Source organism: Oncorhynchus clarkii, chromosome 17, assembly GCF_045791955.1.
Source record: "Oncorhynchus clarkii lewisi isolate Uvic-CL-2024 chromosome 17, UVic_Ocla_1.0, whole genome shotgun sequence".
NCBI classification, from domain to species: Eukaryota; Metazoa; Chordata; class Actinopteri; order Salmoniformes; family Salmonidae; genus Oncorhynchus; species Oncorhynchus clarkii.
This window is the reverse complement of record NC_092163.1, coordinates 63,450,292-63,474,536: the sequence shown is the minus strand read 5'-3', so window position 1 is coordinate 63,474,536 and position 24,245 is coordinate 63,450,292. Positions and strand designations below refer to the sequence as shown.

General features: G+C 41.3%; 1 protein-coding gene across 1 annotated transcript in view; it reads left to right on the top strand.

The window, feature by feature from the left end:
• The first annotated feature begins 606 nt into the window (after window positions 1-606).
• LOC139369870 (cadherin-4-like) overlaps window positions 607-24,245 on the top strand; it is a 342,139-nt gene continuing 318,500 nt past the window's right edge. The window contains exons 1-2 of the mRNA XM_071109152.1: window positions 607-760; window positions 1,742-1,853. Coding sequence (XP_070965253.1) covers window positions 704-760; window positions 1,742-1,853 — 169 coding nt within the window. The 5' untranslated portion in view covers window positions 607-703. The remainder of the gene's footprint in view (window positions 761-1,741; window positions 1,854-24,245) is intronic.

Below are 24,245 nucleotides of genomic sequence, written 5' to 3'. Positions count from 1 at the left end.
GTTTACACTTTTTAAATGATTTAATGAAATGTTGTTTTTAGAAAAGGGGCATTTACCCTACAATTCAGTCTTTCTACAAACAGCTGTCTCTGGAATTTTCAGTAGCCTGTATTCATATGTCTGCCCTATAGAATTATTAATTAGAATACTTACTAATTTAATAGGATCTCACTATAGATCAAGAGAATAGGAGGTAACTGAGGTGTGAAACAGACTCCCACGTGGTGATGGACACATGAAAGTATAAGGGTCGATGGCTTCACTCAGTGTGCCAGTTTCAAGTAAGAATAATATAGCCTTTTACGAAACACTATTCTCTGTTACACAGTACGTGGACATTTCGTCCTTGTACAAATGTAGCCTTCAACTTGTCTATAAACGAATCAAGTTATAATTAATCAAATGAGAAAAATGGTCAAGCTTTTACAGTGACAACACAGTGCATTCTGTGCGGTAGGAGGGGTTCTAGTGACGTTGGCACCCAATAAGTGCGCTGGCTCCCTGGTACAGAGCAGCATCAGCATCGCTCACCTCTCAGCGGCAGTTTTGCGCTAGACAAGTCGGAACAATTTCTCACATATAGCTTCTTATTGCACTCACAACTTTGCATCTAAGAAGAGAGCTCCGGGAATTAATACCATTTATTCGAGGAAGGCGAGTCGGTCAATACGCTGTCCCTTGATCTTACAGCGCTCTGGCAAAGATGCATTTTGTATCGGTTGTTATACTGACGTGCACCTTAATTGTGGAAACATCTTGGGTAAGATATATTTATTTTCGAAATACGGTGGAAGTAGCCTACTGCACTGCTGTGCCTGCTTGGCATGCACGAGCTTTTGCAGCGCTGTGCATGTGGCGCTGAATTGTGGTCAGCGACTTTTCCCTACAGTAACATGCTGCGTTTAAAGAGCGTATAGTGTCATGATAATTTCAGACGATACTTCAAAATGATTTTGTAGTCACCACTCATTTCGGGTTTGGTCACAAAAAAAAGCTACATTCCTGTTGAATGACAGGTGCCTGAATAAGCCAACCAACTATTCATTTTGAGTGCCTTTTCTAATAATTTACTTTAGTCTACTGAACTGCAGTAGCCTATTAGTGAGTTATAGCATTGCAGAGCATGCCGAAGCCTTTGGTTTCATAAACTGTATAGTAGGCTATAGGAGGCCACGAACTTCATGCACGTTTACGGACTGCCATATTCCCTTGGATTAAATCACCACTAGCCTATTGCTAGCATGTTAGAGCCTCGACATAATATCAAATTCACTATATCTCATCATTTGATTTCATTGAAATTGAAAAACTGAAATGATTTTTTCCTGAAATAGTCTACTCATGCATGAAATAAACATATTAATTTGTCTCCTGGATAGCATCTTTGTTTTTGTGGTAGAATAAACAAATGTGACATTTTGAATAGATTGTCTATTTTTACTATACATTATTTATACTATGAACATGATCGCTGAGTATTTTTTGTTGTCCATCATTATCATATACAACACTTTAAAAAGGTGACCAATGAACCCACTGATATCTGGTGTTTTTGATTCCATTGTAAATGTTGTCATCCATTTAAACAGCAAGCGGTGGACTATAGATAATTAGCAACATCAGTCTCTAGTCTGTCTGTCGAAGGTTCAATATCAGTTTCAAAGCCTGCAAGATCATCCTGTGACCCTCTGGCCACAAGTCAATTTTCCAATGCTTATAGGCTGTCTTTTTTTCTACCCAGGGGACCAAGGCAGGCCAACCTCCTAAACCCCCATGCAGACCAGGCTTCTCTGAGAGCTTCTACACTGTGTTTGTCTCGAGGGATCTACTGCGAGGCCAGAGCATTCTCAAAGGTAAGCACTGTGGTTGCGGAGGCCCTGGATCTCATTTATTGACTGGTGTTTCCCCCTCTTCTCCGGAGATACATTCCAACCAGAGGGTGATTGAGTGTGTGTGTGGGAGGAAATATATTATGGTATGCGGTATTCCATCATGACTTAAGAAGGTCAGTGCACACTCTGTGGTAGAACAACGCAGATCTGGTGGAACACGCAGAACAATCATCCATGTGTTGATGCAGTTAAAGTTGGATGGAATTTACACTGTGTTTTGAATCTAATAGGCTCTTTTTGAAATATAAAAATATATTCGTATCATATGAACTGCATTTTCAAGCCAACATAAAAGTGTTCCCGTTGAAAACATTGAATTTCTCCTTTCATAAAGGATCACTTAAACAGCAGACTTACCAAAGCAGGCTCATTTAAATCACAAATCTATCTCCTTTCTGTGTTTGCTTCTGGAAGCTCACAGCTTTTATTTTATTCCCTGTATTCAATGTAATACATTTTCCCTTTTATTCTCTCTATTTTTCAGAGGAATTCAATTCTCTTTTCATGCGCTCCATTTCTTTTCAGCGCATCACATCTATTGTGAGGTTCCTCTCCAGCAATGTAGAATTTGTAGAGCTTGGCTCATATGTTTGTCTTGAAGTCGCTTATAAAATTGCGGGAACAAACCTCACTGGCAGATTCTTTTATCATTGTATAATTGATCATTCTATTTGCATGCATTGCATATTCATCTTAGAATAGTACATTTTACTTTGATTAAATTAAAACATCCTGGTTAGGTGTAGTACAGTAAGAGCTTTATGAACTCAGCAGGGTTTAGAGATGAGGGCAGGATTAAGGTACTCCTAAAACAGACCTTATCCCCTATGACTCTTCACAGTGGCTCAACACTACAGAAAGATGAGCACCACTTTCCCTTGACACTTATCCTTTCTGCAGGCTATTTATTGTTGTTGTTGATTGAAACGTTATTTTCTAGGTGGAAACAATGCTCTTGTTTTAATGTTTGTTGGGACATGTCAACTGCTTTAAACAAAAGCAATTTAATTATTGCGGAGGTTATTTAGGAGGCAGACAAGGACATCACATCCTGTCAATAGGGAGATACTTTGCCTGGAGGCTTGGGGTTGAAGGGACCTGCCTGTCTGGAAATTGGCTGAGGTGTCCACAGTGACCCATGCCAAAAACAATGTTGACAGAATCTGATGCATTTGGACAGGTAACAACATAGAGGGCCCTGGTGTTTGTGTGGTGTGTGTGAGAGTGTGTGCGTGTGTGTGTGTTTGAGAGAGAAACACTGCTGCCTGCACCTTTCAACAAAAATCATTCACCACTCCAGTTCTAGATCATTTTGATTATTTGGTCTATATTGTACAGCCTCCATTGCTTCAATACCGATATTAACTCTGTATCCTCTCACTCTGTTGCTTCGTGAACACCAATCTTTGTGCCGTGCTGTTCTCCCTACTGGCCACTCAGGAATATCGGCTGGAGGAGCTTAAGTCCTCCTGCTATTATTAATGCACCGCGGCTGGCCTGACTGAGGGTTTGTTTCCTCCATGACACAAGGCAACAGGGAAAAATGGAGGAATACTAACAATTCTGTGTACAGTATGTAACCCAGAACTTTCACGGAAATGAATTGGTGAGGCAGAGAAGAGGGAGGGGCTGAGGTGCTACATTTGTATGGTTGCTGGACAAATGAAGCTATAGTAGTGATAGGCGCAGCATCCCAGCATCACAGCCAGTTGCAGCCTGACATTGGCTTCTATGCTGTTCGATGGACAGTAAACCTCAGCCATTTCCATGTTCTAATCCCACACCATTCATCCAGTCTTTAAGGTGGTGGGGAGGAAGAGCTGTTAGACAATGTTTGTCATATTGACTGTTTGGAGGGAGTGTGGGTGGATGTTAGACCATAGCCTAATGGCACAAATGGTACTTTATCTTGTTAGCACCCACCTCAGTGCCTTTTCACATCCCTGGCCTTAATGGGTAGGTGCTTGTACACCCACATCTGTTTAGTTTACATAAAAATATTGATGGATGCAAAGATGATCATTATGTTCTCCCAACAATATTGTGATGACAGTACTGTTCTACCTGAGATTATCCAGTCACACCTCCTCCTTCCAAATATATCCCTATAAATTAAACAGGTTTTTATTGGTTTTATGGCAACACTAAATACCTTTATTGTTTATCATTACATACATTTATTGGCTGCCCTAACTTTAACAGAGTGAATTAACACATGCTTCTATGGATCTGATTGTCTTTGTATGGGAGGAGTTGGAGATTATATGGCAGTGTGCCTAGAGAGGCATTGTCACGCCCTGGCCATAGAGAGGCTTTTATTCTCTATTTTGGGTAGGCCAGGGTGTGACTAGGGTGGGCATTCTAGTTTCTTTATTTCTATGTTTTCTGTTTCTATGTTTTGGCCAGGTATGATTTTCAATCAGGGACAGCTGTCTTTCGTTGTCTCTGATTGGGAATCATACTTAGGCAGCTTTTTTTCCTTTGTATTTTGTGGGTATTTGTCTTTGTTAGTGGCCTGTATAGCCCTAGTAAGCGTCTGTCTTTTTTTTTGTTGTTGTTGTTGTTGTTTCTTGTTTTGTTGGCGACATTTATAATAAAGAGAAATGTACACTCACCATGCTGCACCTTGGTCCGGTCATTTCCAAGACGACGCTCGTGACAGGCATGGTGCTCATTCCATCCAGATCCCTGCTGTGGCCAGATAGGCCATGAAAAGGGATATTCCGGTGATTGCACATCACAGTGTAAACCATCACCTCAGTCTCAGAGCCGGAACAGACACCTAGGAACGTAGGCAGAGAGGAGGGGCAGAGTACAAAATAAATTGATTTGAACTGCAGTTTCTTCAGGGTTGTGGCCCTTAAAGTCACTGTCAGTACGTATTCAGAAAAACATCTGTGATGAGTTTCATCCCTCGCCCTTCACCATCCACCACCATCCAAAAGCAACAGAACTTATCTCCTGTACCACGGGGGAGTTGGTTGAGTGCAAATTTTTGTTTTCTGTGATGGCTAAATGTGTCAATCAAAGGTACAATGTAACTTTAAACTGAATAGTAATGTTGCTTTGGGATGCTTTTGATTATCTCTAAAGTAATGGAATCCAGGCACCTAATAAAAGCATACAACATAGAGAGAGGTTCAGGAGGGAAACAATACAATGACAACTTGGTCTTCGGGGTGACAGTACCACAAGTGAAGTGTCAGTTATGTGAATCAGGGAATCTTTCATTGATGCTTTTGCTTTGTGAACTGCAAAACAAACTTCAATCCCCTTTCTAACAGAATGGACTTGTTTTGATGTCTAAACTTTATGTATTCTTTCTTTGTATCTTCAATGAATCTGAACCCTCACTGCTCTATCTGGTGAGAAACATGGGATTTGATCCCTCCCTTTTTTTCTTACGTGTGTTACCACTACCCTTCTTTCTTTTTTTGCTTCTTTTTTTCACTCAACTCATTTTCTTTCAATATTTGCTCTTTGCAGTTCAGCAGAAGATAAACAGGTGGTTTGACGACTTCTCCTGAATTTACTCTTTGTTAGATGTCAATAGACACTATCAGTATTACAACTCATTCATATTATTGGGAGTTAGGCAAAATGTGTTTACAGTTGAAGTCGGAAGTTTACACACACCTTAGCCAAATACATTTAAACTCAGTTTTCTGAATTCCTGACATTTAATTCTAGGAAAAGTTCCCTGTCTTAGTAGCATAGGGAATTATTTATTTAATATTTTATTTCTTTCATCACATTCCCAGTTGGTCTGAAGTTTACATACACTCAATTAGTATTTGGTAGCATTGCATTTAAATTGTTTAACTTTGGTCAAACGTTTTGGGTAGCCTTCCATAAGCTTCCCACAATAAGTTGGGTGAATTTTGGCCCATTACTCCTGACAGTGCTGGTGTAACTGAGTCAGGTTTGTAGGCCTCCTTGCTCGCACATGCTTTTTCAGTTCTGCCAACAAATTTTCTATAGGATTGAGGTCAGGGCTTTGTGATGGCCACTCCAATACCTCGATTTTGTTGTCCTTAAGCCATTTTGCCACAACTTTGAAAGTATGCTTGGGGTCATTGTCGATTTGTAAAACCCATTTGCTACCAAGCTTTAACTTCCTGACTGATGTCTTGAGATGTTGCTTCAATATATCCATACAATTTACCTACCTCATGATGCCATCTATTTTGTGAAGTGCACCAGTTCCTCCTGCAGCAAAATCCTCCCACAACATGATGCCTCCACCCCCGTGCTTCACTTTTGGGATGGTGTTCTTCAGCTTGCAAGCCTCCCCCTTCTTCCTCCAAACATATTGATGGTCATTGTGGCCAAACAGTTCAAATCAAAATCAAATCAAATTTATTTATATAGCCCTTCGTACATCAGCTGATATCTCAAAGTGCTGTACAGAAACCCAGCCTAAAACCCCAAACAGCAAGCAATGCAGGTGTAGAAGCACGGTGGCTAGGAAAAACTCCCTAGATAGGCCAAAACCTAGGAAGAAACCTAGAGAGGAACCAGGCTATGTGGGGTGGTTAGTCCTCTTCTGGCTGTGCCGGGTGGAGATTATAACAGAACATGGCCAAGATGCTCAAATGTTCATAAATGACCAGCATGGTCGAATAATAATAAGGCAGAACAGTTGAAACTGGAGCAGCAGCACGGTCAGGTGGACTGGGGACAGCATGGAGTCATCATGTCAGGTAGTCCTGGGGCATGGTCCTAGGGTTCAGGTCAGTTGAAACTGGAGCAGCAGCACGGCCAGGTGGACTGGGGACAGCAAGGAGTCATCATGTCAGGTAGTCCTGGGGCATGGTCCTAGGGCTCAGGTCCTCAGAGAGAGAGAAAGAAAGAGAGAAGGAGAGAATTAGAGAAAGCACACTTAGATTCACACAGGACACCGACACATAAACTACTGCAGCATAAATACTGGAGGCTGAGACAGGAGGGGTCAGGAGACACTGTGGCCCCATCCGAGGACACCCCCGGACAGGGCCAAACAGGAAGGATATAACCCCACCCACTTTGCCAAAGCACAGCCCACACACCACTAGAGGGATATCTTCAACCACCAACTTACCATCCTGAGACGAGGCTGAGTATAGCCCACAAAGACCTCCGCCACGGCACAACCCAAGGGGGTGGTACCTTCAGGCGTTTGGAAATTGCTCCTAATGATAAACCAGACTTGTGGAGGTCTCCAATTCTTTTTCTGAGGTCTTGGCTTTTGATTTTCCTATGATGTCAAAGCCAAAGCAAAGCTTCTAAAACCATGACATCATTTTCTGGAAATTTCCAAGCTGTTTAAAGGCACAGTCAACTTAGTGTATGTAAACTTCTGACCCACTGGAATTGTGATAATCTGTGCAATAATCTGTCTGTAAACAATTGTTGGAATAATTACTTGTGTCATGCACAAAGTAGATGTCCTAACCAACTTGCCAAAACTGTTTTAATGATTCCAACCTAAGTGTATTTAAACTTCCCGACTTCAACTGTATATTAACTTTACCATAAACTAGATGCCTTCAACTATCAGCAGTTTACTGTCAACTCACAACTTTAGAAGTGGTTTATGTGAAATGACACGTGATCCCAATCAGACAACATTTAAAAATATCTGACACATAAAGTAATATCGTGGTTAAAACAGCCTGTCTGGTGTTTGCTCTGCTCGACAGAACCTCAGACACCTTGCCTAGCTTCTCTCCAAGTCAGGAAGAGCTGCTCTCATAAGTATGTCCAAACCCAAGGAAAGGGATTATGATTTCAGGTGTTTGATAAGCAGGATAGCATTTTCCCTGTCTCTCTTGTCCTCCGGAGAGTCTTTCATCTCTCCACACAGGACACAGAGTCTGTGGTGAGCTGATAGAATACAAGTAGTGAAGATGAGCTACATCGTTTCTCTTTATCTCCTCTTCCTTTTACACACAACACGAAGAATGGCCCTATATTCCTCAAAGCCCCTAGAACATGACATCCACCGCCAGCCCATTCCATTACCCCAGCCACATAAGGTACAGTAAAATGCTTTCCATTTAATGTCGGTCGTCCCCCGCTATGGTGGTTGAGTTACTGCAAAGTATTGTTGGAAGGATAGCTAACTTTCAGCAGAAATAGTGGATGTTGTCACGAGAACTATATACCAAAAATGGTACAGTGACTAGTGGGGTTCTTCTTGCGAATCACCATAGTCATATATGGAATTCGGCAATGCTTTGTAGTGTATGAAGGATAGATTCTAAATTAATCTGTGTACGACTGCCAATCTTTTTCTCAGTAGATAAAAAAAAACATGAATCGATTGCTCAGTTTAGCAGGTAGTAGTTGCTCTAAAATACGGAAGCCTCTATTGTCTGTAGGGTTGCAAAGCTACCAGTAATTTACTGGTATCTTCAGTAATTTAGGTAATTTAGCCTAAACAGAAAATATGGCAATCTATCGTAACTTTTGCAATTTATACTTGAATAACTTGTATATAAAATGTATTTAAAAAAATATAGTTGTGCCCATATTGTCCATGAGTTTCTAGTAGATAGACCATATGGTTCAAGAGAAAATAGCCTAATTAATGAAAAAAGCATTTAATCAACAATGGTATTATTTTCAATGAACTCTGCAACTTACCTTTTTACCTATTTACCTTTTTCACAACTGCCACCAGTTTGACGCCAAAACAATAACAGTAAATATATATTGACATATAAAAAATAAAATAAAAAGTGTGTAAAAAATATAAAGGATATTTCATGCTCAAACCCTCATTAAACACCAAACACTAAGTTGATGGTTTATATTTAGGATAATGTTTTGCCGCTTTGGCATTCAATTTTTTATTTTAAAAAACAATTTAATTATTTAATATATTTACATGTGATAAAGCCACACAGAGGGCCAGAGGCACACTACATGACCAGACGTATGTAGACACTTGCTCGTCGAACATCTCATTCCTAAATCATGGGCATCAATACCAAATCAAATCAAATCAAATGTATTTATATAGCCCTTTGTACATCAGCTGATATCTCAAAGTGCTGTACAGAAACCCAGCCTAAAACCCCAAACAGCAAGCAATGCAGGTGTAGAAGCACGGTGGCTAGGAAAAACTCCCTAGAAAGGCACCTAGAGAGGAACCAGGCTATGTGGGGTGGCCAGTCCTCTTCTGGCTGTGCCGGGTGGAGATTATAACAGAACATGGCCAAGATGTTCAAATGTTCATAAATGACCAGGATGGTCGAATAATAATAAGGCAGAACAGTTAAAACTGGAGCAGCAGCACGGCCAGGTGGACTGGGGACAGCAAGGAGTCATCATGTCAGGTAGTCCTGAGGCATGGTCCTAGGGCTCAGGTCCTCCGAGAGAGAGAAAGAAAGAGAGAAAGAGAGAATTAGAGAGAGCACATGTGGGGTGGCCAGTCCTCTTCTGGCTGTGCCGGGTGGAGATTATAACAGAACATGGCCAAGATGTTCAAATGTTCATAAATGACCAGCATGGTCGAATAATAATAAGGCAGAACAGTTAAAACTGGAGCAGCAGCACGGCCAGGTGGACTGGGGACAGCAAGGAGTCATCATGTCAGGTAGTCCTGGGGCATGGTCCTAGGGCTCAGGTCCTCCGAGAGAGAGAAAGAAAGAGAGAAAGAGAGAATTAGAGAAAGCACACTTAAATTCACACAGGACACCGAATAGGACAGGAGAAGTACTCCAGATATAACAAACTGACCCTAGCCCCCCGACACATAAACTACTGCAGCATAAATACTGGAGGCTGAGACAGGAGGGGTCAGGAGACACTGTGGCCCCATCCGAGGACACCCCCGGACAGGGCCAAACAGGAAGGATATAACCCCACCCACTTTGCCAAAGCACAGCCCCCACACCACTAGAGGGATATCTTCAACCACCAACTTACCATCCTGAGACAAGGGTGAGTATAGCCCACAAAGATCTCTGCCATGGCACAACCCAAGGGGGGGCGCCAACCCAGACAGGATGACCACATCAGTGAATCAACCCACTCAGGTGACGCACCCCTTCCAGGGACGGCATGAGAGAGCCCCAGTAAGCCAGTGACTCAGCCCCTGTAATAGGGTTAGAGGCAGAGAATCCCGGTGGAAAGAGGGGAACCGGCCAGGCAGAGACAGCAAGGGCGGTTCGTTGCTCCAGAGCCTTTCCGTTCACCTTCCCACTCCTGGGCCAGACTACACTCAATCATATGACCCACTGAAGAGATAAGTCTTCAGTAAAGACTTAAAGGTTGAGACCGAGTTTGCGTCTCTGACATGGGTAGTCAGACCGTTCCATAAAAATTGAGCTCTATAGGAGAAAGCCCTGCCTCCAGCTGTTTGCTTAGAAATTCTAGGGACAATTAGGAGGCCTGTGTCTTGTGACCGTAGCGTACGTGTAGGTATGTACGGCAGGACCAAATCAGAGAGATAGGTAGGAGCAAGCCCATGTAATGCTTTGTAGGTTAGCAGTAAAACCTTGAAATCAGCCCTTGCGTTGACAGGAAGCCAGTGTAGGGAGGCTAGCACTGGAGTAATATGATCAAATTTTTTGGTTCTAGTCAGGATTCTAGCAGCCGTATTTAGCACTAACTGAAGTTTATTTATTGCTTTATCCGGGTAGCCAGAACGTAGAGCATTGCAGTAGTCTAACCTAGAAGTGACAAAAGCATGGATACATTTTTCTGCATCATTTTTGGACAGAAAGTTTCTGATTTTTGCAATGTTACGTAGATGGAAAAAAGCTGTCCTTGAAATGGTCTTGATATGTTCTTCAAAAGAGAGATCAGGGTCCAGAGTAACGCCGAGGTCCTTCACAGTTTTATTTGAGACGACTGTACAACCATTAAGATTAATTGTCAGATTCAACAGAAGATCTCTTTGTTTCTTGGGACCTAGAACAAGCATCTTTGTTTTGTCCGAATTTTAAAGTAGAAAGTTTGCAGCCATCCACTTCCTTATGTCTGAAATATGGAGTTGGTCCCTCCTTTGCTGCTATAACAGCCTCTACTCTAGATGTTAGAACATTTCTGTGAACACTTGCTTCCATTCAGCCACAAGACCATTAGTGAAGTTTGGGACTGATGTTGGGCGATCAGGCCTGGCTCACAGTCGGCGTTCCAATTCATCCAAAAGGTGTTGGATTGGATTGAGGTCGGTGCTCTGTGCAGGCCAGTCAAGTTCTTCCACACCAATCTCGATAAACCATTTCTGTATGGAACTTGGTTTGTGCACGGGGGCATTGTCATGCCAAACCAGGAAAGGGCCTTCCCCAAACTGTTGCCACAAAGTTGGAAGCACAGAATCGTTATTGTATGCTGTAGCGTTAAGATTTCCCTTCACTGGAACTAAGGGTCTTAGCCCGAACCAGGAAAAACAGCCCCACACCACTATTCTTCCTCCACCAAACTTGACAGTTGGCACTATGCCTTCAAGCAGGTAGCGTTCTCCTGGCATTTGCTAAACCCAGATTCGTTGGACTGCCAGATTCATCACTCCAGAGAATGGGTTTCCACTGCTCCAGAGTCCAAATGCGGCGAGCTTTACACCACTCTAGCTGACGCTTGGCATTGCGCATGGTGATCTTAGGCTTGTGTGCAGCTGCTCGGCCAAGGAAATCTATTTCTTGAAGCTCCCAATGAAACAGTTCTTGTGCTGACGTTTATTCCAGAAGCAGTTTGGAACTCGGTAGTTAGTGTTTTTTTTTACATTATTTTTTAAATCCTCAATCTACACACAATACCCTGTAATGAAAAAGAAAAAACAGGTTAATAGAAATGTTTGCAAATTTTATTTTAAAAAGTATAAAAAATGAAATGTCACATTTACATAAGTATTCAGACCCTTTATTCAGTACTTTGTTGAAGCACCTTTGGCAGCGTTGAGTCTTCTTGGGTATGACGCAACAAGTTTCTCTCATTCATCTCTGCAGATCCTCTCAAGCTCTGTCAGGTTGGATGGGGAGCGTTGTTGCACAGCTATTTTTAGGTCTCTCGAGAGATGTATGTTAGATCGGTTCAAGTCCGGGCTCTGGCTGGGCCACTCAAGGACACTCAGAGAATTGTCCTGAAGCCACTCTTGTACTGTACTTTGCTCTGTTCATCTTTCCCTTGATCCTAACTAATCTCCCAGTCCGTGCAGCTGAAAAACAATCCCACATGATGCTGCCACCACCATGCTTCACTGTAGGGATGGTGCCAGGTTTCCTCCAGACGTGATGCTTGGCATATAGGCCAAAGAATTCAATCTTGGTTTCATCAGACCAAAGCATCTCGTTTCTCATGGTCTGAGAGTCCTTTAGGTTCCTTTTGGCAAACTCCAAGCGGGCTGTCATTCGCCTTTTACTGAGGAGTGGCTTCCGTCTGGCCACTCTACTATAAAGGCCTGATTGGTGGTGTGCTGCAGAGATGGTTGTCCTTCTGGAAGGTTATCCCATCTACGCAGAGGACCTCTAGAGCTCTGTCAGAGTGACCATCGGGTTCTTGGTCACCTCCCTGACCAAGGCTCTTCTCCCCCGATTGCTCAATTTGGCTGGGCGGCCAGCTCTAGGAAGAGTCTTGGTGGTTCCAAACTTCTTCCATTTAAGAATGATGGAAGCCACTGTGTTTTTGGGACCTTCAATACTGCAGAAATGTTTTGGTACCCTTCCCCAGGTCTGTGCCTCGACACAGTACTGTCTCGGAGCTCTTTGGACAATTCCTTCGACCTCATAACTTGGTTTTTGCTCTGACATGCACTGTCAACTGTGGGACTTTATATAGACAGGTGTATGCCTTTCCAAATCATGTCCAATCAATTGAATTTACCACAGGTGGACTCCAATCAAGTTGTAGAAACATCAAGGATGACCAATGGAAACAGGATGCACCAATTTTGAGTCTCATAGCAAAGGGTCTGAATACTTATGTACATAAAGTATTTCTGTTTTTTATTTTGTATAAATTTCAAAACATTTCTAAAACCTTGTTTTCACTTTATCATTATGGTGTATTGTGTCAAGATTGATGAGGGAAAAATGATTTAATCAATTTTAGAATAAGGCTGTAACGTAACAAAATGTTGAAAAAGGGAATGGTTCTGAATACTTTCCGAATGCACTGTATACAGTGTAAATACAGACACCTGTAATAATCTGTAGTACCCAAAAGGGCCACTTGATGTCTTGTGATAGATTACATAAATTTCTTGAAAGATACAAAAATTCTGATACCTTACTGGTAAATGTCAAAAGCTTCAAGTAATATACCCTCCCTTTACAACCCTTATTCTCTGGGTTTTCCCATCACTTACAAGCAGATTAAAGTTAAGAGTATGTTTCTAACCCAACTACTCTCCCTTCATATAGCTAGGTCAGCAGGAGCCTTAGCTCAAGAGTAAAAACGTGTTGCTTTGTTTTATCATGGACACTTGCTGCAATCCATTTCCAAGCCCTGTGCCTCAGTAGTCCACCGGGGAAGGTTATGCAATAGATCTACATGTATAGAAAATTAGTAGATGAGCCAAAGGTGTCCCAAAATCTGACCTTCAGAATGATATTATCAGATGTTAGATAAGACAGGAAAAGGAAAGGGAGACAGAGCACAATGTCCCAGCCAGGATATTCATTTTGGGGAACAGAGGCGGTTGAAGTTCACTGCTTTAGTGTGCGATACAGCATAGATTGGGAATTTCTGTTAAAATGCTATGGAAAAGCAACCAATGTCAAGGATAGTTGCACCCAGCCATATAATCACCATGTAACCCCTGGTCTCTTCCAGAGAGAGCAATTTGTGCAGTTTGCATCATTAATCAATATATTTTCTTAATCAGCCACCCTCTTAATCAATATGCTTTAGTGCATTACATTTTCATGCTCTCTAATGATTTGAGACCCTGATATCTTTTGTTGTGTTACAGAAACAACTGATTTTCGTTGTAGGAAACCTCAGTTTCACCTCTTAACCGTATGTGTAAACCGACATCAACCAGTTCATTACCAAGGATTTCCCCCTCCCCTAAGCCCCAGGATTTACATGCATCTGAATACAAATCAGGGTTTTGTGTTCAAGTGAGGTTTAGCTGACTTTAGACGATTCATTCACTTATCTTATTTGGTTGGATCTTTCCTATAGTTAGATTTGTTAGGTTATTAAGTGGATTATGATTTAAATTATTAATAGGAGCAACACATTAAGTAGTACTAGAAGTCTACCATCATGACTCAGCATAATACAAGGTGAAATGTGTATCCTGGGAGCCTTTTACTTGAGATACCTCTTGAAAAAACATTTGGATTATGATTTACGCTCACTTTCACCTTTTATAGCAGTAGTCTTTCAATGATACTTATTTGCATGGTTTGAGTATCCTCTCAAGCTTTGAGATTAAATATGAAAACAAATGATATCTGCATGCTTTTCTTCTTGTCTTCCTCCCACCTCCCTGCGTGTTTGTGCCAGTGTGTTAACCCTGACCTCTCTCAGCTGCAGCCTTCATGGTTACAAGCCCTCTGGTAGTGCTTTAATTACTGTGTGGACTGAGTGGAGTGGATTAGTTCTGTAGGTCCGTCTCAGCCTGGGGGAGGAGGGATGTGATTCAGCCCAAAGTGGCTCCATTCACTCACCTCCTCTCCTCAAGAAAACAGGGAGAGGAAGGGGAGGAGGATACCAATACTTTGTTGGTATTCATGAGGAAATGCTGTTTTCCTTTGCCAAACAGAAATAGTGTTTATTCTCGAACACAAATACCGTGAACTACAGTACATGGCTCATTTATGAAAGCGTCTGAAACGTTTAGGCAGAGCTTTCCCTCTTTGTTGTTTCTCTACATCATCAGAATGTTCCAATGTGCATTAGTTTGACTCACTCACTATGGTGCTACAGATGCATAGTGCATACTGTCTGTGTATGTTATCACATATTATGATTCTAAAATATGCTAACATCTGTACATTTATGTAAAAGTTTTTTTTTTGGAGAGCTACATCTGTTCAATGAGTAATGCGCAAAATATATGCCCTCCTACATAAATGTCAGTCAGCCCGTCCATTTAGTATAGGCACATCATCATCCTTGTCATTACTCACCATGAATAATCATCATCTGAAGCAGTTAGTCTGAATGACGCTGTTACATTAAGGAGCTTATGAACAGTGGTGTAAAGTACTTAAGTAAAAATACTTAGCAGGACAGGAAAATTGTCTAATTCACGTACTTGTCAAGAGAACATCCCTGGTCATCCTTACTGCCTCTGATCTGGCAGACTCACTAAACATAAATGCTTTGTTTGTAGATTATGTCTGACTGTTGAAGTGTGTCCCTGGCTAAATTAGAGGGAAAAAAACAAGAAAACTGTGCCATCTGGGATGCTTAATATAAGGAATTTGAAATTATTTATACTTTTACTTTTGATACTTAAGTATTTTTAAAACCAAATACTTTTAGACTTTTACTCAAGTAGTATTTTACTGGGTGACTTTCACTTCTACTTGAGTCATTTTCTTTTAAGGTATCTTTACTTTTACTCAAGTATGACAATTAGGTACTTTTTCCACCCCTGCTTATGGATTGGGACCATTTCACTTCTCCTCACGCTTCTTCCATCCTTATCTTTCCCTCTCTTCCTCTTTCTTCCTCTCTCCTGAGTCAGGGACTTTTTTATTTACCTTTATTTAACTAGGCAAGTCAGTTAAGAACAAATTCTTATTTTCAATGACGGCCTTAGGCGGCGTCTCACTTCATCGATGAGTTATAGTGAAGCATTTTAACGTGGTGCTGCCACTTTACCCCCAGGTTCCCCAACATTCATTTCCCGAGTCACCATCACTGGAAGAGCTGAAAAACATAGTACAATCAAAGTTATTTACGCCATGCTGCGCCCAACTCCTATATCCCTCAAAGCCGCAGCTACACACATCTCTAGGGCCACTGTGTACTGTAGGCCACATCTATTTCTGTAACCACAGGGTTTGTATCTTCGTAATTAAAAGACTTCACTGTGTGCTCTAAAGTTGAACATCACAGAGGTCCCTAGCCACAGAAATAGCTGTGTTTAGTTTATTGTTATCTCATTCAACCATGTTCTTCTGTATCTCTAGTCATGGTATTTATGTTCCTATGCTCTTATCTCTTTCATTTTTTTGTTTGTTCCCCCCAAATCTTGGCAATCAGACTGTATTCTGTGTTTGTTGGTGTACAGTATAACTGACTGTGTGTGTGTGTGTTTTATGTTATGTCTGTTATGTGTGTGTGTGTTTCCCAGCTAGCACATTTGGTTCTTTGGAAGTTGTGGGAACATACGTTTTTTGATTGCCCATTGGTTCTGGGAACAAAGCCACAAGTTTCCTGACTGTTTTTCTAAACAACAATTTCACTTGTTCTGTGGACATTCATTTTTAGGTTGCAGGGAGGTTCTGATAACGTTTTACTGGGGAAGTTTTATTAACATTTTATGAAAATGGAAGTTATTTGAAGGTAAATAAATAACATTCTGAGAACAATCTCTAAATGTTGAGAATGTTTTGAACGAAACATAAGGTGGAGGTTTTTGAATAACTTCCTTAAAACTGTCACTGGGTGTTTCACTAAGACTTTTAATAACACTGCTAGGTTAGCTGTTTTGAACTCTGATCACAGATTAGATTTTTATTCATTTTACTAGGCAAGTCAGTTAAGAACAAATTCTTATTTTCAATGACAGCCTAGGAGCAGCCTTGTTCAGGGGCAGAACGACAGATTTGTACCTTGTCAGCTCGGGGATTTGAACTTGCAACCTTTGGTTACTAGTCCAACACTCTAACAACTAGGCTACACTGCCACCCCGGTAGGTCAGATAGGACACATGGAAATTAATTTGATTAGGCATTAATCATGAAAACACATTTTTTATTATTATTGTGGAATGGCATTTTAGTCTATTCAAACATCCCACGTTTCAAATTAAACAAGCACACATTAAGATCAGGTGTGGCCAATTAGGGGCGGGGCCAACACACCTTAACTGAGACAGAGGAAAGAGAGAGCTTTGTTGACTCTGAGAACGGAATGTATGTTTTTCTTTATAACATTCTTAGAACGTTACTAATGTTTTATTGTATTTTTTAAGGACAGCTTTCTTAATGTTCTGAGAACATGACTTTAAATAGAACCATGAGGAAACCTGCAGAAATCGTTATGACGAAGTACTGAAATTCCCACAGAAGAACGTTGTTTTTTAATGTTCTTGGAGCAATTTGAGAACATGACTTTAAAAAGAACCATGAGGAAACCAGTAGGAATCATTATGCTGAAATATTCTAATTCCCACAGAAGAACGTTGTTACTTAACGTTCTCTAAACTATTCGAAAACATTTCCAATGTCAAACCAGTTGTAAAACATTACTAGAACATTACCAAAATTGAAATTAAATGTAACCATGGTTGAAGTTTTAGGAAACATTCTGTTAAAGTAATGAAAATACCAAGAAAATATTGGGGTTTTTTTGTCAATGAGCTGAGAATGTTACAAAAACCAACCAACTATCCTGCACCGTTACCAGAAAGTTTTGGGAAAGTTGTATGCAAAATAACCATAGAACAACCACGCTCTCAGAAAGTTATGCGCTAACATTAGCTGGGTTGTTTGTGTGTCTGTAGTGTTAAGTAACTTCTCTACTGTAGCCTGGGTCTGTGGTGGGGTGGCTGAGTAACATTAGCCACAGGATGAGGAGGCACTGCTCCACCCAGAGGGTGATTATTTTAAGTGCAGAAATTAAGGGATTTACAAGCCAGCCAAGTAATCCAGCTGTCAATCTCATGGCTCGTTACCAAGGGGTGGGGGGGATTGATTGATTGATTGATTGGTTTGGTGGCTTTTCTGTGTGGGCTTTGAGATTACATTATTAAGCTTTTACTTCCTGGACTTTGGCGTGGGAGAAAGAAATCACAAGCTTGTCAATCAAACAGCAAACCTGTTTCAAGGTCCTTTGCAATTCCCATATTAATTAACACCAACGATTAGTTAATTTAATTGAAGTTGCCTCGAGCTGTAATTTGCTTTCCAGCAGTATGAGTCCATGAAAGTACAGTAATTATACAAAACACTTCAAAATGGAACATAGATCTATCTACCTGTTAAAAGCATAATTGACAAAGAATGTACTTTTCTTCAACCGTGTTTTTTTAAAACAATGTTATTATGGTAAATCTGCAGCTTCAGGAAGATGTAGCTCATTGGTATAATGCTCACTACACTATGACTGGGCTTTACGATACGAGATGGCTGATGCCAACTTAGAAACACAGTCATCTCCAATGATTTCTCTTTGCTAGATCAATACTGAATGCAAACCAGTGATGGAACGGGGGGGTGGTGGGGGGGTAAAAATCAATACAGTTACATATCGGGATATTATTTTTGACGATATATCATATTGTATCGTTTTGACAATATCATAATAATATTTTTTGCGCTAGTTGGCTGTACTTTGTACCCAAACTCCATTATTTTTCATTCATAGTTTGTTCTCCATCTTCTTTCTAAATAGGGAGACCATTTTCTTTCAGCACTTATTTCCACATGGTTCTCTCTTGTCATTCTGCAGCAGACATATGATAAGCAATATGTTTGGAAAATCAAATCACAATAAAATCACAGTATCGGATCGAAATACATATACACTGAGTGTACAACACATTAGGAACACCTTTCTAATATTGAGTTGCACCCACTTTTTCCGCCAGAACAGCCTCCATTCGTCGGGGTATAAACTCTACAAGGTGTCGAAAGCGTTCCACAGGAAAGCGGGCCCATGTTGACGCCAAAGCTTGAGAAAAAAGAAGAAACCTGCACACTGCTCTTTGTAGTATCGCTGCTCTTTAGTAAGCTTTACAGTTGAAGTCGGAAGTTTACATACACTTAGGTCGGAGTCAATCGAATCGTTTCTAGTCATCTCTCCTCCTTCTTGGCTTTTTCTTCTCTTGACTTTATATTGCGATGGGCAACTTTCATAAATTAGGTGCATTGACCTTGTTTGTCTTTCAGTCACACACGTGGGTACAACCAATGAGGAGATGGCACGTGGGTACCTGCTTCTATAAACCAATGAGGAGATGGAAGAGGCAGGACTTGCAGCGCGATCTGCGTCACAAATAGAACTGACTTCTATTTCAGCCCAACGAGCAGAAAGTCGCTGACACACACACACACACACACGCGCGAGCAGTGTGGGTGCAATAATATAGATTTCTACATTTATTTTGCAACGCTCGCTCACGTGACGCGAGCGGTGTCGTCAGCCTGTTAGCCCTAAATCCCTAGAAATAGCGTTTGACCTTGTGGGGACTAACAAATTGTCCCAGTTGGTCAAATTTTTGTTTATCATTCACAAGTATAGTTAAACATGTCCACACACACACACAAACACCCACTGGGTGGAGAGATAATAACAAATTCTCATTAATTCTCTCTTTGTTTGTTTGGTTTAGAATTGTTCCAACCCCATGATTCTATCACTGACGGCCATGCTCCCATGTGAAGCTATTACCTTTACTAAATTAGAGCCAAATAAAGCATGGCTGACTGATGTACTGTATACAGTGCCTTCGGAAAGTATTCAGATCCGTTGACTTTTTACACATTTTGTTAGGTTACAGACTTATTCTAAAATTGATTAAATAATTTGTTGTTACACACAATACCCCATAATGACAAAGCAACAACTAGTTACATTTTGTATTTTTTTTTATTTAAAAAAAGTATAATATCACATTTACATGCTGCAAATTTTGCAGGTTTTCCTACTTACAAAGCATGTAGAGGTCTGTAATTTTTTACATAGGTACACTTGTAAGAGACGGAATCTAAAACAAAAATCCAGAAAATCACATTGTATGATTTTTAAGTAATTAATTAGCATTTTATTGCATGACGTAAGTATTTGATCACCTACCAACCAGTAATGCCGGCTCTCACAGACTTGTTAGTTTTTCTTTAATAAGAATCCCTCCTGTTCTCCACTCATTACCTGTATTAACTGCACCTGTTTGAACTCGTTACCTGTATAAAAGACACCTGTCCACAAACTCAATCAAACTGAATTCAACCTCTCCACAATGGCCAAGACCAGAGAGCTGTGTAAGGACATCAGGGATAAAATTGTAGACCTGCACAAGGCTGGGATGAGCTACAGGACAATAGGCAAGCAGCTTGGTGAGAAGGCAACAACTGTTGGCGCAGTTATTAGAAAATGGAAGAAGTTCAAGATGACGGTCAATCACCCTCGGTCTGGGGCTCCATGCAAGATCTCACCTTGTGGGGCATCAATGATCATGAGGAAGGTGAGGGATCAGCCCAGAACTACACGGCAAGACTTGGTCAATGACCTGAAGAGAGCTGGGACACAGTCTCAAAGAAAACCATTAGTAACACACTACGCCGTCATGGATTAAAATCCTGCAGCGCACGTAAGGTCCCCCTGCTCAAGCCAGCGCATGTCCAGGCCCGTCTGAAGTTTGCCAATGACCATCTGGACGATCCAGAGGAGGAATGGGAGAAGGTCATGTGGTCGGATGAGACAACAATAGAGCTTTTTGGTCTAAACTCCACTCGCCGTGTTTGGAGGAAGAAGAAGGATGAGTACAATGGGGCCATGTATCGCAAGATCTTGGCCAACAACCTCCTTCCCTCAGTAAGAGCATTGAAGATGGGTTGTGGCTGGGTCTTCCAGCATGACAACGACCCGAAACACACAGCCAGGGCAACTAAGGAGTAGCTCCGTAAGAAGCATGTCAAGGTCCTGGAGTGGCCTAGCCAGTCTCCAGACCTGTACCCAATAGAAAATCTTTAGAGGGAGCTGAAAGTCTGTATTGCCCAGCGACAGCCTCAAAACCTGAAGGATCTGGAAAAGGTCTGCATGGAGGAGTGGGCCAAAATCCCTGCTGCAGTTTGTGCAAACCTGGTCAAGAACTACAGGAAACGTATGATCTCTGTAATTGCAAACAAAGGTTTCTGTACCAAATATTAAGTTCTGCTTTTCTGATGTATCAAATACTTATGTCATGCAATAAAATGCAAATTAATTACTTAAAAATCATACAATGTGATTTTCTGGATTTTTGTTTTATATTCCGTCTCTCAATTTTTGAATAAAAATTAGTCCTCTACATGCTTTGTAAGTAGGAAAACCTGCAAAATCGGCAGTGTATCAAATACTTGTTCTCCCCACTGTAAGTATTTAGACCCTTTACTTAGTACTGTGATGAAACACCTTTGGCAGTGATTACTGCCTCGAGTCTTCTTGGGTATGACGCTACAAGCTTGGCACACCCGTATTTGGGGAGTTTCTCCCATTCTTCTCTGCCGATCCTCTCAAGCTCTGTCAGGTTGGATGGAGAGTGTTGCTGCTCAGCTATTTTCAGGTCTCTCCAGAGATGTTCGATCGGGTTCAAGTCTGGGCTCTGGCTGGACCACTCAAGGACATTCAGAGACTTGTCCTGAAGCCACTCCTGCGCTGTCTTGTTTGTGTGCTTAGGGTCATTGCCCTATTGGAAGGTAAACCTTTGCCCCAGTCTGAGGTCCTGAGCACTCTGGAGCAGGTTTTCATAATCTTCCTGACCAAGGCCATTCTCCCCCGATTGCTCAGTTTGGCACGCCGGCCAGCTCTAGTCTTGGTGATTTCAAACTTCTTCCATGTGTGTTCTTAGGAACCTTCAATGCTGCAGAAATGTTTTGGTACCATTCACCAGATCTGTGCCTCAACACGATCCTGTCTCGGCGCTCTACGGACAATTCCTTCAATCTCATGATTTGGTTTTTGCTCTGACATGCACTGTCAACTGTGGGACCTTATATAGACAGGTGTGTGCCTTTCCAAATAATGTCCAATCAATTGAATTTACCACAGGTGGGCTCCACTGTTGTAGAAGCATCTCAACAATGATCAATGGAAACATGATTCACCTGAGCTCAATTTCGAGTCTCATAGCAAAGGATCTGAATACTTATGTCAATATGGTATTTATGTTTTTAATTTTTTATACATTTGTAAATGCATTGTCATTATGGGCCCGTCTTTGGACACTGTGTTAACAACACTCCAGGCAAGCTTCAATGCCATACAACTCTCCTTCCGTGGCCTCCAATTGCTCTTAAATACAAGTAAAACTAAATGCATGCTCTTCAACCGATCGCTGCCTGCACCTGCCCGCCTGTCCAAAATCACTACTCTGGACAACTCTGACTTAGAATGCGTGGACAAATACAAATACCTAGGTGTCTGGTTAGACTGTAAACTCTCCTTCCAGACTCACATCAAACATCTCCAATCCAAAGTTAAATATAGAATTGGCTTCCTATTTCACAACAAAGCATCCTTCACTCATGCTGCCAAACATACCCTTGTAAAACTGACCATCCTACCAATCCTCGACTTCGGCGATGTCATTTACAAAATAGCCTCCAATACCCTACTCAACAAATTGGATGCAGTCTATCGCAGTGCCATCCGTTTTCTCACCAAAGCCCCATATACTACCCACCATTGCAACCTGTACGCTCTCGTTGGCTGGCCCTCGCTTCATACTCGTCGCCAAACCCACTGGCTCCATGTCATCTACAAGACCCTGCTAGGTAAAGTCTCCCCTTATCTCAGCTCGCTGGTCACCATAGCATCACACACCTGTAGAGCGTGCTCCAGCAGGTATCTCTCTCTGGTCACCCCCAAAACCAATTCTTTCTTTGGCCGCCTCTCCTACCAGTTCTCTGCTGCCAATGACTGGAACGAACTACAAAAATCTCTGAAACTGGAAACATTTATCTCCCTCACTAGCTTTAAGCACCAGCTGTCAGAGCAGCTCACAGATTACTGCACCTGTACATAGCCCATCTATAATTTAGCCAAAACAACTCTCTTTCCCTACTGTATTTATTTTATTTTATTTATTTATTTATTTATTTGCTCCTTTGCACCCCATTATTTTTATTTCTACTTTGCACATTCTTCCACTGCAAATCTACCATTCCAGTGTTTTACTTGCTATATTGTATTTACTTTGCCACCATGGCCTTTTTTGCCTTTACCTCCCTTATCTCACCTCATTTGCTCACATCGTATATAGGCTTGTTTCTACTGTATTATTGACTGTATGTTTGTTTTACTCCATGTGTAACTCTGTGTCGCTGTATGTGTCAAACTGCTTTGCTTTATCTTGGCCAGGTCGCAATTGTAAATGAGAACTTGTTCTCAACTGGCCTACCTGGTTAAATAAAGGTGAAATAAATCGGGTATTGTGTGTAGATTGCTGAGGAAATTGTTTTATTTAATCTATTTTAGAACAAGGCTGTATCGTAACAAAATGTGGAAAAAGTCAAGGGGTCTGAATACTTTCCGAAGGCAATGTATACTTGAAAAACACTTTGCCTGACCCATTTCACCCACACTGCAATACATACACAGAGGTTACACATGGGATCAGTGGACCTTTGGAATACTGTAACAATGTTAAATATCCCTTTATACTGTGTAGCTTTGTCCTCCAAATGGGCTTCTTCTGTGTGATCACCTGCTAGTTTCCCTACATATTGTTGCTAACAACCAAACAGCAACTCTGCAAAGTAATATGTGTTTCTGATTGTAGCTCCTATTCGCTGGTGCGTCTTGACATATGTGACCGACCGGCTCAAATCTGTCTTATGTGGATAAAAGTAGATTATACAATGTATAACATACACTGCATTTTGAGGAACAAACAGCTCTGGGATACGAATAATAACATCATAACGTAAACTCACCCCATTCCGTACAAATGTGCGCAACCGCAGCATTCAAAGTAATTCTGCTTTGAAAGTTGATAAACTTGTAATCTCACTTTTGAGAAAATGGCCTTTGAATATGTTGGTACCTAGTGAAGAGCTCTTCTTTGTCTACACCCATTCAGCATCGTTCACACCCTCTTAAGCTTTAGCCCCACCCATCTCGTTTCGCTTTCGGAGCGTTCAGAGCACATACTTGACGCTCTGGCTGATGATTTGTTTACCTCTGGATAACATGAACACAGCCTAACCAGCTCTGCTGGCAACAATTTCATTACGCATTTTTGCCGACGTTTACTGACCCTGGCCATATTAAATGGGTGTTTGTGAATTCATCAGTTATTCTGCGCTCTGACATACTCAGACTGAATTTACGAATGCACCCAAAATAGTTACTTGCATAGTGGAGTCTTTTATTAAGACATGTAGCTAGCTAGGTAGCAATGAACCTAGCTAGGTAAACAACGTGTAAGATCATACACGTCACGTAACGTAACGTTACTTAGCGAGCCAGCCAGCTAAAGTTAGCTAGTTAAACAACATTGAACATAGTGGCAAATCTTGTCATTACTACCCTGCA